Here is a 13,316-nt window from a genome sequence, read left to right on the forward strand (position 1 = left end):
CTGATTCCAAATTAATCGTGTGTATTAGCGCTTTAACATTGATAGCCCTATATATAGGACTTCAGTCCTATCACAGTGTTGGGTTTATTAGGGTATACTGATGAAAAGCTGGAAAGGGAAGTACGGCAATAAGTATAAGCATTATGTTTCAAAAAGAACCATTCATTCAACCCTACACGAGGCACAGGGAGCGGATAGCTTCCATACTAGCAGCGGACTAATGGCACCAGAGTCCACTTCACTGAAGTGAATGCTACATCTGTACTCTGGACTGCTTCCAGGTTCCAAAGCAACTTACACATTTTACCAAATGAACCTTGAAGAAAAAGCTCACCTGGGTCAAGAAAAAAGGCTAAAAAAGTCTTTATAAGCAAGCAGTCCACCCTGCGACCATCTTTACAATGCCATTAGACTATTATCTCTGGTACACAGAAGCAGACTCCTATCTCTATGAATCACTGACAAAATCGAATAAAAAAAGTTTTTAATAGTTTCAGCATTTAGTTAAAGGAGAACTCCGGTGTAAAATGGACTTTTGTTGTAGTAAAACATGATAAAAAGTACCCTTGATGAGTAGCCAACTTTCGCCTTCCCACAGCATTCCAAGATCCAGAAATTAACAGTTTGTGCAAACACCCTTCAGACAGGGTGACACAGGGCATAATTTGCCCAGATAAATCGCTTATACCACCGTTATCCAGCTCAAAGTAGCTCCACAACTCTGTGCTAGAATTTGGAGAGCCCTGACATTTAAAATGAGGCCTTAATAACTTAAAAAGGGCACAAGAACATTATTAAAAACCTCTGTTTACATCCTATAACACTAGCTTCAGCTTCTTGCACCGCCATATTTGTATTGATAAAGTCATAGACATTTAGATATATATAGACTCTGCATAGTGCACCAGGAGGCAAGCCAGCACCAGGAGGCATGCAAGCCAGCACCAGGAGGCAGGCTATGCGGAGTCTATGTATATACATGTCCATGTTATGCGGCTATGCGGAGTCTATGTATATACATGTCCATGTTATGCGGCTATGCGGAGTCTATGTATATACATGTCCATGTTATGCGGCTATGCGGAGTCTATGTATATACATGTCCATGTTATGCGGCTATGCGGAGTCTATGTATATACATGTCCATGTTATTTTCAGTTCAGTAATGGCGACGCTCGGAGCTGAAGCCTCGTTTTAAATGTCAGGGCTCTCCAGATTCTAGCAAGGAGGTATGGAGCTACTTTGAGCTGGATAACGGTGGAAAAAGCTATTTATTGGGCCAAATTATGTCCCGTGTCACCGAGAATTTCTGGATCTCAGAACGCTGTGGGAGAACGAAGGTGTGCTATTCATCAAAGGTAAGAACTTTTTATCACGTTTTATCAAGTCCATTTTACACCAGAGTTTTCCTTTAGTCTCAGTTATGCACAAAAAAATTATTTTATCAGTTTCGTCAGGCTACTACGATTGCACAGATCTCCACATCTACGGGTGATGATAATTCTGAACCTCCACCACTTGCAGCATAAGCAGCATTAATATCATTTTGGTACATTCTTTGAAAATGTAGAGGTTTCGTCTTCATTTCATTTTAACCGACCTTCCCTTTCCTCATCTCACAGAGAGCATCAAAAGCATCTTAATTTGAAACGAATCGGTCCTGTTTGGTGGCATTCGCTTTCCAAGGCTGCATTGAAATAGACTATTTAATATTCTCCAATTTGAGCGCTAATGACCTGGCGGCTGCTGAATGTTAAACGCTCTGTTAGAGTTGTATTATGATTCAGTGTGGTCTGTATGACGTATAGCTCCACTCCAGTCCCTCCATCTGTACGGTGGCTCTGAGTCCGACTGGGTCTGAATGCCAATATGTAATCTCGGGGGGTGGTCCGCTGTCACTCTGTGTACCTTAGACATTATTGACGAACCATCTGATGGAATATGCTGCCGGCAAATTGATCTGAGAGTTTCCTTGACCGGCCATTTGTATTCCTTGAAACCCTCAATTATGGCTGAGTACGGTGACACTTTCCTGCTAGTTGGATGTAAGGCCTTGTCTAACCCCGAAACCAGAGGGTAAATGCTGCTGCTGAGATCTGATGGCCTTTAACTGATGGGGTGGTAAAAGGTCAGGAGTGAGTGAGTGAGTCTCAGCGGGACGTGGGGTCGGGCGCACCTCTAGGCTAGTGTGCTAGGAGTTTCTATTAAGATGTCTCCAAAGCTCAGGAGGATGCGCTGACTCAGGCGTTTCAGCCCTCTAGCACACATCAAACCCTGTTTCTAAACCCTCGAAACGCTCACAGCAGGTGATTGGAGTGGTCAGCTTGAGTAGCACTGAAGACATGAGCCTCTGGAGCAGGTGTAGGCACTTCCAGGGCTGAAGGAACACATCCCTGCACAGTGCCTTTAGATATATATTTACATTATTGGGCAAATGTTTGGACACACCTTCTCCTTTTCAATGCGTTTTCTTTATTTTCATGAATATTTACATTGTAGATTCTCACTGAAGCATCAAAACTATGAATGAACACATGTGGAGTTTTATGTACTTAACAAAAAATGAGCTGCCCTCCACAGTCACCGGACCTGAACCCATTCCAGATGGTTTGGGGTGAGCTGGAGCACAGAGTGAAGAAGGCAAAGAGGCAACAAATGGTAATAAACACCTCTGGGAACTCCTTCCTTCAAGACTGTTGGAGAACCATTTCAGGTGGCCACCTCTTGAAGCTCATTGAGAGAATGATGCCAAGAGTGTGCAAAGCAGTAATCAGAGCAAAGGGTGGCTATTTTGAAGAAACTAGAATATAAATTATATATTTTTTAGTGTTTTCACCTTTTTTTGTTAAGTACATAAAACTCCACATGTGTTCATTCATAGTTTTGATGCTTCAGTGAGAATCTACAATGTAAATAGTCATGAAAATAAAGAAAACGAGATAAGGTGTGTCCAAACTTTTGACATGTACTGTATACATATTTACAGTATTGTGCAAATGTTTTAGGCACCTGTGGGAATTTCAGTAAAGAAAAAAGCTTCTTATCTGTGCAGTAAGTGTTTATTAGCTCAGTAAAACACATTACAGCATTATAATAAATACAGACAGCAATTCTTCAAAAAGCAGCACATTTTACAGCCCTGTTTTCCTTAAAACATCTAATCTCTCCTCTTAATCTGAGTTTATTAGAGTTATTTCTAGTTCTCATCATATTAATCAACACCTGGTTTGGTAAATTGGTAAATGTGGTAAATCAGGTGAGCTGCTGACGGAACTGAACATATACATATACGCATGCTGGCGGAAGAGCATACAGGAGAAATCTGGAGAATCTACACTTTGTTCTTCAGCTTGGCTCACAGGATTTAACATACTTAGTTAAAAATGAGAATTCCTTGTTACGTTTTACTACATGTTCATACTGTTCAAATCATATGTGGTGCTTTTTTCACAAAAACACTCATATTGCTGAGATAAATGGATTAGTGTAATTTGCTTTGGTGCCAAAAACTTTCGTACAGTACTGTGTATATATACTGTCAGTTTAAAGGTGACATATATGCATATTTTTATACGAGTTAGAATAGGTCTATGGGCTATAAAAAAACATCTCTAACATAAAGAGATTTCACCAGCTCTATACTCTATATGCCAGTTTCAGAATGAGCCGTTTAAAGGCTCTGTCACTTTTATGCAAATAAGCTTTTGTTGGCCACGCCATGTTTACGCTGAGTGTTTACCACATATAAGTAAAAGCATGTCCTAAATGGCAAAAAACACAAACAAGCTAATTCATGCGATAGAAACACAAAACTCTCCTTCATCCGCTGACTTGGCACGGACAGTAGGTGCAGATCCTACACTCAGACGAAGTATGGCTGGCTTATCCTGCGGTGTACTGTCGAAATGGTGGATATTCAAGTGATCTAGTGGGACCCAAGTGGAAATACAGTGCGAAAAAACGAATAATATATAAAACAGCAAAATAAGAAACACTGGGGCTAAGCTTCGCTTCCATGTTCAGAAACACGCTGCTGAGAATAGGAACAGGGTTCTGCTATGATATTCAGCTGATACCAATAACCATCTGAATGTTGACATCTGGGTTGGTTTCAGTCAGTGGTGCTTCTGTGTTTTCCGTTGCCAAGAAAGTATGCCAAAACATAGGTGCCTGAACATTTGTCGCCATTTTGCTTCATGCTGGTTGGCACTACAAATTGCGTAGCTTGGTGATTGCTTATCACTGCTAGTGTTTTCTGCTAATGTAAATTAAGGTTGTATATTGGAGAAAACCAGGTGATATGATGCATACCACAATACAGGGGTTACAATTCCATATTTTGCAACATATTGTGATATTGTAAGCAAGGCAATACATTGGTTTTTTTTCTACAAATCAAATAGTAGTAAAACAATATTGAAAAGGAAAGAAAAGAAAGGGGTGCCAAGCGATCTAAAGCATTGCCGCTATGAACGGGAGATCTCTGGTTCGAATCCCTGTCATGCAGCTTGCCATTAGCTGCCGGAGCCCTGAGAGAGCACAGTTGGTCTTGCTCTCTCTGGGTGGGTAGATGGCGCTCTTTCTCGTCATCACTCCTAGGGTGATGTTGATCAGCACAAGGCGTCTGTGAGCTGATGTATTAGAACCAAGTCGCTGCGCTTTCCTCCGAGTGTGCTGTGATGCTACTCTGTAATACTGCAGTTTGAAAAGAGGCGGAGTCTGAATTCATATGTGTCAAAGGAGGCGTGTACTAGTCTTCACCCTTCTTGTGTTGTGGCATTAATAGTGATGGGGGTATACAGCTGAGTTGCAGAAAGTAACATTTTCTAAGCAATCATAACAATGTAGTCTGAATTGTACAACATTGCAATTGTACAATACTGCTCTCTAGTGGTCTTGGGGTTTAAACACAATACAAAATGTACAAAAAACAATGTCTGCCACCAATTTTTACATACTATTACAGGGGTTGTACAAGGAAACTGAAACACCTGATTTATTTTTTATAATTGATTGTGGTGACGGACAGTTCTGGTTGAAACAGGAGAGTTGAGGTGCACATTGAATTCTGCCGTGATTTGATCAGCCGTGGTTTTATGTTTTTTGGATACAATCCGGGTTAGCACCCGAACATCCCTTTCAGACAGCTTCCTCTTACAGCATCCACAGTTAATCCTGTTGGATGTGGTTGGTTCTTCTTGGTGGTATGCTGACATTACCCTGGATACCGTGGCTCTTGATGCATCACAAAGACTTGCTGTCATGGTCACAGATGCGCCAGCAAGACGTGCACCAACAATTTGTCCTCTTTTGAACTCTGGTATGTCACCCATAATGTTGTGTGTATTGCACTAAATTGACAGGTGACTGACCCATGTATATGTATAGTGTTGATTCAATAAATTTATGCTGTCTTTTTCAGAATCTATGCATTATTGCAAAACACAATACTGCATAATATTGCTACTCTCCCAGTGTCAGTTGTATGGAAAAATTTAAAGGCTCCCTGCAGGCTGCAGAGGTTTCCCGCTGTGCCGTCCACTAGATGGCATAGAAGTCATGACAGATGGTGTCACCTCTGCAACAGTGCCTGGCAACCTCTATCCAGGCCCTCATCCATCACCTGCAGCAGCAGAGGCACGGTTAGCTGGAGATCCTCATGCAGCGCTACATCAGGTGCTCTGAGTAACCTCCTTTTATAGATCTGCAGCTGAGCGCTGAACAGGAGCAGCGGGGTCAGGGATTCTGCTCCCGTCACTGAGCACAGCGTCTCCGGCAGTAACGGAGAAATGAAGCAGAAGAGTGATGTACTGTACACATCAGGGAACACTGAGCCACATATGAAATCTGTTCAAATAAATATATATATATATAAATAAATATAGCATATATATAAATCGCAGTTTCTATTTGACAGTATTCGGGTTGTACCTTGGCAACGCCTGTGGCAGAACATGCTCACTAACGTGTGAATAATGGCAGGGCTGCAGTGCGTAGCAGAATGTTAGTGACATTGAGGGATTATGTAATGAGGCCCTGTGATGTACGCTCAGAAAGGGCTTTGACTGGGGTTATATAACCAAGACGTAGACGTTGTCAATTATTTGGCTGTGGAAGTTCTCAAATCCTTATTTCCTATAACCTTTAGCATATATGTACATATTGTTGCTGTTAAAAAAAATGGATCTTAAAAAAAGAGCAGGAGTGAGATTAACGTTTCTTTACTTCCAGCGGAAGTCTATGTAAAAAGAGATTATTGCAGGTAATTTGAATAATTACTGTTGTTTTATTCATCAAGACATTTTGACGCCTACTGTGATTACTTACAAGAGGAAGATGGAGGATCACAAGCCATCAAACCAAACTGAACTGCTTAAATTCATCAGGAGTAAGGGTATAAGGTTATCCAAAAGCAGTGTATAGGACTGGTGGAGGAGAACATGCCAAGATGCATGAAAACTGTGATTAAAAATCAGAGTTATTGCACCAAATATTGATTTTTGGACTCTTAAAACTTTATGAATATGAACTTGTTTCCTTTGCATTATTTAAAGACTAAAAGCTCTGTGTTTTTTTTTTTTGTTTTTGTTATTTCAGCCATTTCTCATTTTCTGAAAATAAATGCTCTAAATGACAATACATTTATTTGGAATTTGAGAGAAATGTTGTCTGTAATTTATAGAAAAAACAACAATGTTCATTTTACTCAAACATAAACCTATAAATAGCAAAATCAGAGAAACTGATTTAAAAACTAAAGTGTTTTTGTGTCTTAATATAGAAAATATAGGGAAAGCTTTCTCCTAGATTTTTTGAGCATTGCATGAGGCCAGTAAATTAATGTTTATCTGCTCATTCTGTTGGCATATATAAGTAGTTGAATGCATTCATTAGAAAGGATTTTCACAAACATTTGGACACTGTAATGTATAGCTTACGTGTACTATGTGCCCTATGAAAATTGCCATATGTTCGCTATAATGGAATTAGTGTTTTGGATTTCTGTATTGGCAGCCTTCTCTGCACATTGTACTGCTCCAAGTGTCCTAGAGTGAGAAAATGCCAGATTGTCTAAGACAGGGCTACTCCAGGACCAGAAGAACCAGTAGAATTACTATTGTTCTGTTTCCAGGTCACCTTAATAATAGCATAACCCTACTGCATTGTTTTGCTTTCTTCAATTTCTCTTCAATTTCTCTTACCATACCTCCAGGGTCTTACCAATCCCTGTTCAAGTTTCCCATGCTTTCAAAGACCAGGGCTCCAACCCTCCAACCCTTCTGCGTCATTAGGTCCTGAAAGACAAGAGCTAATAATCCTAGATGAGCTTCCAGTGAAATTAAATAAGGTTCCTCCATAGTGACATAGAAGACCAAATGACCACAGCTTAAACTCAATATAATGCAAATTACATTAAATGAGATCATTGCATGAAGAAACTAGTCATAACTTTTCTGACTTTTCTTTAGTAAATGTTGAGTAAACATCCTGATGCAGCAGTGCTGCTGGAGTTTTTAGACACTGTTTAGTCACTCACTGTCCTCCACTCTATTACACACTCCAACCTACAGCTGAAACACTTTGTGGCACTGAGAGTGGCCCACCACCCAAATACCGCATTTTTACTCTATAAGACTCACTTAAAATCCTTTAAATTTTCCCAGAAGTCTACAGTGTGCCTTTCAATTCAGTGCGCCTTGTGTATGAGTTTTACCAGTCTGTTTGTAAGGATCAGTAAAGCCGCTGAATTAGCATTAGCAGCTAACCGCTATTTCCCCATTTAGAAATGGGCATTATCAGCCTGTAGCCTGCTCCTAACTCTGGCTAGCACTGCTGGAGCAGTATTAGCATTACCCGTTAACTGGGCTAGCCCTTTCCCTATTCAGAGGTGAGTATTATCAGCATGTAGCCAGTTCCTAACCCTGGCTTGCACTGCTGGAACAGCATTAGCATTACCTGCTAGCAGTTAGTCGCTAATGCTAATGCTCCAGCCTTAGTGCTGGAGAAATTTGGGAATCTAAGCTTTCTGTAAATAAATGAAAACGCATTCGTAACCAATTAATTTTTTTTAGGAAAGAAATTTGTGTAAATTAACATCCTGCGCTCGTTTGACTTTAAAAGAAAGTACTTTTTATTACAGTTTTGTTTACTTAGCTTAGCTTTACTTAACTTAGTGAGCTACCCCACCCCACCAACACCCAATGGCAAGACCTGCTGAATTAATACAATATATAAGTTCCGTATAGTGTCTCTCAAAACGCGCCTTATAATCTAAGAAAATAGACCAGAAAATAGACGTTTATTGATGGTGTGTCTTATAGAAAAATATGGTAATAAAATTGAGAGACTGGTCTAACCCTTACCTAATTTAATCAGGGATAGTACTAAGAAAAAAGAGACATACTGTAGATTTTTGGTGCTTCTATCCAATTATGTTTTTCTAAACATAATTTTCCTTTTTTCTTTACTTCTTACAGATAACGTCGCCCCCATGCACAGCATCTCCAGTGGACTGAAGGAGACCATCAACCCCGGAGACATGGTCCAGGACGCCATCCACAACTTCTCACCAGCCTACCAGCAGTACACGCAGCAGTCCACTCAGGAGGTGGTGCAGCCCAGCCAGAACGGCAAGCCCGGCAAGCCCGGCCCCAGTGTCACCAAGAGCCCGAAGAAGTCGGACAAGATCATGCTGATCGATACGGACGACGAGTTTTAATACGAAGCAGCTCACAGTGAAGAAGCTTGGACAGGACTATTTTGAGACATTCTTCTGTGTGTTCTGCTTCAGATGATTTACTTAATCCTGACTTGTTCTGGGTCTTTTTTAGCCCCCCTTCCCTTAATGTGGACGATAATGAGCAATAATGGACATCCTCTCCACTCGATTCCTGTAAAAGCACGAAAAGGGAGGGAGGGTCTTTTTTTTAGCCCCTTTACCCCCTTTATTAACAAATGCATATTCATATGGACGATAATGGATGATAATGGACGATAGTGGACAATAATGGGCGATAATGGACAACCACCCCACTCGATTTCTGTGAAAGCATGAAAACAGCAGAGGATCACTGGTTTGAATCCTGTATCATGCTGCATCAGCAGCCGAAGTCAGAGAGAGCACTATTGGACACTATTGAACATCTATTGGCTAAAGAATGAGAGCTGGGGCTCTGGCGCTTTCCTCTAAGTTGGCGTCGGCTACCCAGTGATTCTGTATCAGTTGGAAAAGAGGCGGGATTAGTGGGTTGGGTGTAATTAGCCTTCTGAATTCAGGGAGAGAAATGGGATAATTTTTTTAAAACATTTTAATTATTTGGGTCTTTTTTAGCCTCCTTCACCCCCTTTATTAACAAAGGCATATTAATATGCATAATAATGGACGATAATGGACATCCACCCCACTCGATTCCTGTGAAAGCATGAAAAAACAGAGGATCACTGGTTTGAATCTTGCATCGTGCTGCATCAGCAGCCGAAGTCAGAGAAAGAACTGACATCTATTGGCTAAAGTATCAGAGCTGGGGCTCCAGAGCTTTCCTCTAAGTTTGGAAAAGAGGCGAAGTCCTAATTAGTGGGTTGGGTATAATTGGCCTTCTAAATTGAGAGGGAGAAATGGCTTAGAAATAAAAATATATATAATTTTTTAGGATTAGCAGAATCGCTGCTCATATTTTCGTCGTTAGCTCTTCTTCAAGTCATATGTTGCTCATCCTCCTCGTTCCTCTGCTCTCATTATCAGCAGCTCAGAGGATGATCACAGCACTGTCACAGTCCCCTCTGAAGACTCCTGGCTCTGCAAATCACAGTGGATAAATGTAAAGGGTTGGATATTGGTTGGGAATGGGGGGCAGGGGATGGAAGGGGATGGAAGGGGATGGTGGAGGGCTTTCCAGGGTGTTCAGACAGCTCTCTGGAACTGGCTGGAACTGACACTTCACAGAGCAGCTCTGGCTTGCACCCGTTTGAAGTACTTGCTCAGGGGCTGTCCGCCGGGGTCTCGGCACCTGGAGAACGGAAGCGTCTCTCAAAGACGCCGCGGCTTTGGAGTGCACACTTCAAACTGTTTGCCTAGACCCTTTGAAACTCTTCATATCTCGTCATATCTCTCTCTTTGACATCGTGGACAAAATGGAAGGCTTTCACACTGCGCTGCTTGCGACGCCTGCGCTGACTGCACTGCTGACTGCGAGGCTCATTAATTCTCCAGCCATGCGCTGAAACATGCAAGATCTGATGAAGATCTGCAGGCTTTTTCTTTTTAAAAGGGACCTAAATGTTATTAATTGTAAATAATTTGTATGTAATGATGATAATTGTTTGGTTGGTTGTACCAGGGATATGTTTTTGGGAATATGTTAAAGGGTGTAGTTTAATATGTTTATATGTCTATAGTGTTAAAGCTGTTCACTTATCACTAATATAGTTCACTGTTCAAAGTTCAAATTCAGTTTAAATATTAGAAGTTAAACCAGTCTGTTTAATGTCCGTTTCCTTACAGAATGCTTAAAAAAAAAACTTTCCCAAATGCCTTCTGTTTAATATGTCACATTTTCATATTGTATAACAACATTGTTCATGAATTAACTATTGCTATGAACTAATTAAATACTTTTTAAACAGTTTTAACCTTAATTTTAACTTTTCACAATTATATAATTACACAATTGGGATGCACTGAATATTAGGAAATTCAATATTTTGGCCGGAAAAAGCAGCAAAAATAGGTAAAAATGCTAAATAAATTATATCAACATTGACATTGTCTTTGAAAAGTAACTAAAAACTAAATGTAGGCTACTTAATTACCGCATGTCAAAAAGAAATTGGTGAAAAAATGTGTAGGAGAAAAAAAAAACATTATTTTTGCTGTGACAGATTTTCACCAAATAATAAAATAATAAAAAATTAAGCTATTTAATTCATGCAGTCATAAAAATCAGTGGCAAACAGTTTCAGTGCATCCCTTCACATAGAGTACCAGTCAAAAGTTTGGACACTTTATTTCTTTTATATCTTTATTTAATTTATTTTCTACATTTGTAGATTAATATTAAAGACATAAAAACAATTAAGGGGCACGTATGGAATTGGGTAGTAAACTGTAAAAAAAAAAAAAAAAAAAAGTGTTATCAACTGAGATGGTATGAAGTAAAACCTAAACCATATTCTATTTATATTCTACTTTTTGTGTTAAAATAATTCAGCATGTGATCCTGTATAGCTTTAATATAGTCTTCAATATTAAATTTACAATGTAAAAATAAATCATACAAGGAAAGAAAACACATTGAATTAAGAAAAAGAGGTGTGTCCAAACTTTTGGCTTTCATTTGTACTATTATTTGTGGTTCAATCCAGATTGTCTCATTTAATGTCAGATTAGAACGAAATTGAATATCAACAGTCCATATCTGACAGTTTTACGCATGTTTTTTTTCACATATATCTGGATATATGCTATCCACAGACAGCACAGCTCCACTGAACATATATTAACACTTTGTAGCTCTATAATTACAGAGTTTAGCTTCTGTCTCTGGCTTTACATTATCTACAGGGTGTTTCAGCTGTAGGTAGGAGTGTGTAATAGAGTGGAGGACAGTGAAAGATGATTAAACACAGTGTTTAAAAACTCTAGCAGCACTGCTGCAGTATCTGATCCAATCACTGTACCAGCAGCACAACACACACTAACATACACCTCATACACCACCACCATGCTAATCAGTGCTAATCACTGCAGTGCTGAGAATAGTGAGCCACCACCCAAATAATAATAATAATAATAATAATAATAATAATAATAATAATAATAATAGCTGATCTGTCTAATGAAGTTTTGTCCTCTTTGTGTTCAGGAATATTTTTAAAACATATTTTTAAAATATCCAGATGCATGTAAACCATTGTACTCAGAGCAGCTTGTCTTTCACTGTGTTTCTCGTGCCAATGATAACTGCCTTACAGATATTCCTGAAAGATCTAGATGTAAGGTTTGACTAAAGTTCATCATTATTGTATATTTTATGCTTTTAATCACCTGAACTCGGGTAGGTTTTAGCAATAACTTAAGCCATGTATGTTAATATATTATACAGATATACAGAACTTTTAAATGATCTTGTTTTTATATAAAAGCTTATTCTCATGCAATAAATGAACGGGTTATCAATAATTATCTGTAAAGTCTTGTGTTTCACATCTCGTTTTTCTCATATTAACATCTAAAGGGTTAAAGGTTAGAGAAGAAGTGAGCTTTGGACTCCAAGTGCTTTTGAATGCTGAGCTGGATGCCCACTGCTCCGGGTATGTGTTCTCTCACTAACCCTTATCACTGGTGTAAGGTTGTGTTCATTACCTCAGATGGACAGAAGTAATGGGACACCTGCACATTCACCGCTTCTTTCTTATTCAAAAGTTAACAGTATTTTGTGCACTATAAGTCCTTTAATTTTTCCAAAAGTAGACAGTGCACCTTACAATCCTGTGTTAATTATCTATGGTTTTTACCTTCAGTTTATTTCTCCAGCACAGAGACTCTGGAGAAGCATTAGCATTAGCCGCTAAACGCACTTTTGTCGTTCAGAGGTAAGTATATTATTGGCCTGTAGCCTGCTGTTAACCCTGGCTAGCACCAGAGGCATCGCCTGGCCTGGACTTCCGGGGCTTTAGCCCCGAATCATTTTCTAGCAGCCCCGAATCATTTCGCTTAGCTCGGCTGTATTATTAATGAGGACACAGGCCATTGGCCGTGTGTGAATAAAAAAATCTCTAAATGCCAATCATAGAGCCAGTTCAAGGATCAAGTTCTGCCTTTCAGGAGAAACAGCCAATCAGCTTGCTTGTTTTGCGGAGTGTAGTGGAGAGGATTTTTGAGTTCGTACAGCGGGATCAGCGCTGATGTTACAACTAATCTGCATATACGTCAGTTTTTAACGGAGCTAACAGAGGTAATGTAGCTTACCATGTAAACTATGATGAGATTGTTTCTGATAGGTGGTTAAAAAGACATGAATCAAAACACACAGATGAAAACCCACTGTGTGATTAATAAATTACATCCTGTGACAGTCAGTTAGCATTAGAATTAGCTAGCTTAGATAGATAGTCAAGGTTTGACCAAAACAAACGATATATTTTTAACTTGCCCTGATGTGCCTGATCAGCCAATAACCATTTAATTTTTAAAATTGTTTTTATTAAATATATCATATAGCTATAATTTCGAAAATTAATTTAGCTAACCTGTTAGCTAGAAGCTGGATGTTGTGGATTTAGTACTGATTAACTGGGCTGAGCCCCAGATCTTTACA

General features: G+C 39.5%; 1 protein-coding gene across 1 annotated transcript in view; it reads left to right on the forward strand.

Annotated features, from left to right (window-relative positions):
* tmem184a (transmembrane protein 184a) overlaps positions 1 to 12,178 on the forward strand; it is a 56,208-nt gene extending 44,030 nt beyond the window's left edge. Inside the window, exon 9 of the mRNA XM_022683371.2 lies at positions 8,478 to 12,178. Coding sequence (XP_022539092.1) covers positions 8,478 to 8,719 — 242 coding nt within the window. The 3' untranslated portion in view covers positions 8,720 to 12,178. The remainder of the gene's footprint in view (positions 1 to 8,477) is intronic.
* Positions 12,179 to 13,316: the final 1,138 nt, after the last annotated feature.

The sequence above is a fragment of the Astyanax mexicanus genome, chromosome 3 (genome assembly GCF_023375975.1).
Source record: "Astyanax mexicanus isolate ESR-SI-001 chromosome 3, AstMex3_surface, whole genome shotgun sequence".
NCBI lineage: Eukaryota > Metazoa > Chordata > Actinopteri > Characiformes > Acestrorhamphidae > Astyanax > Astyanax mexicanus.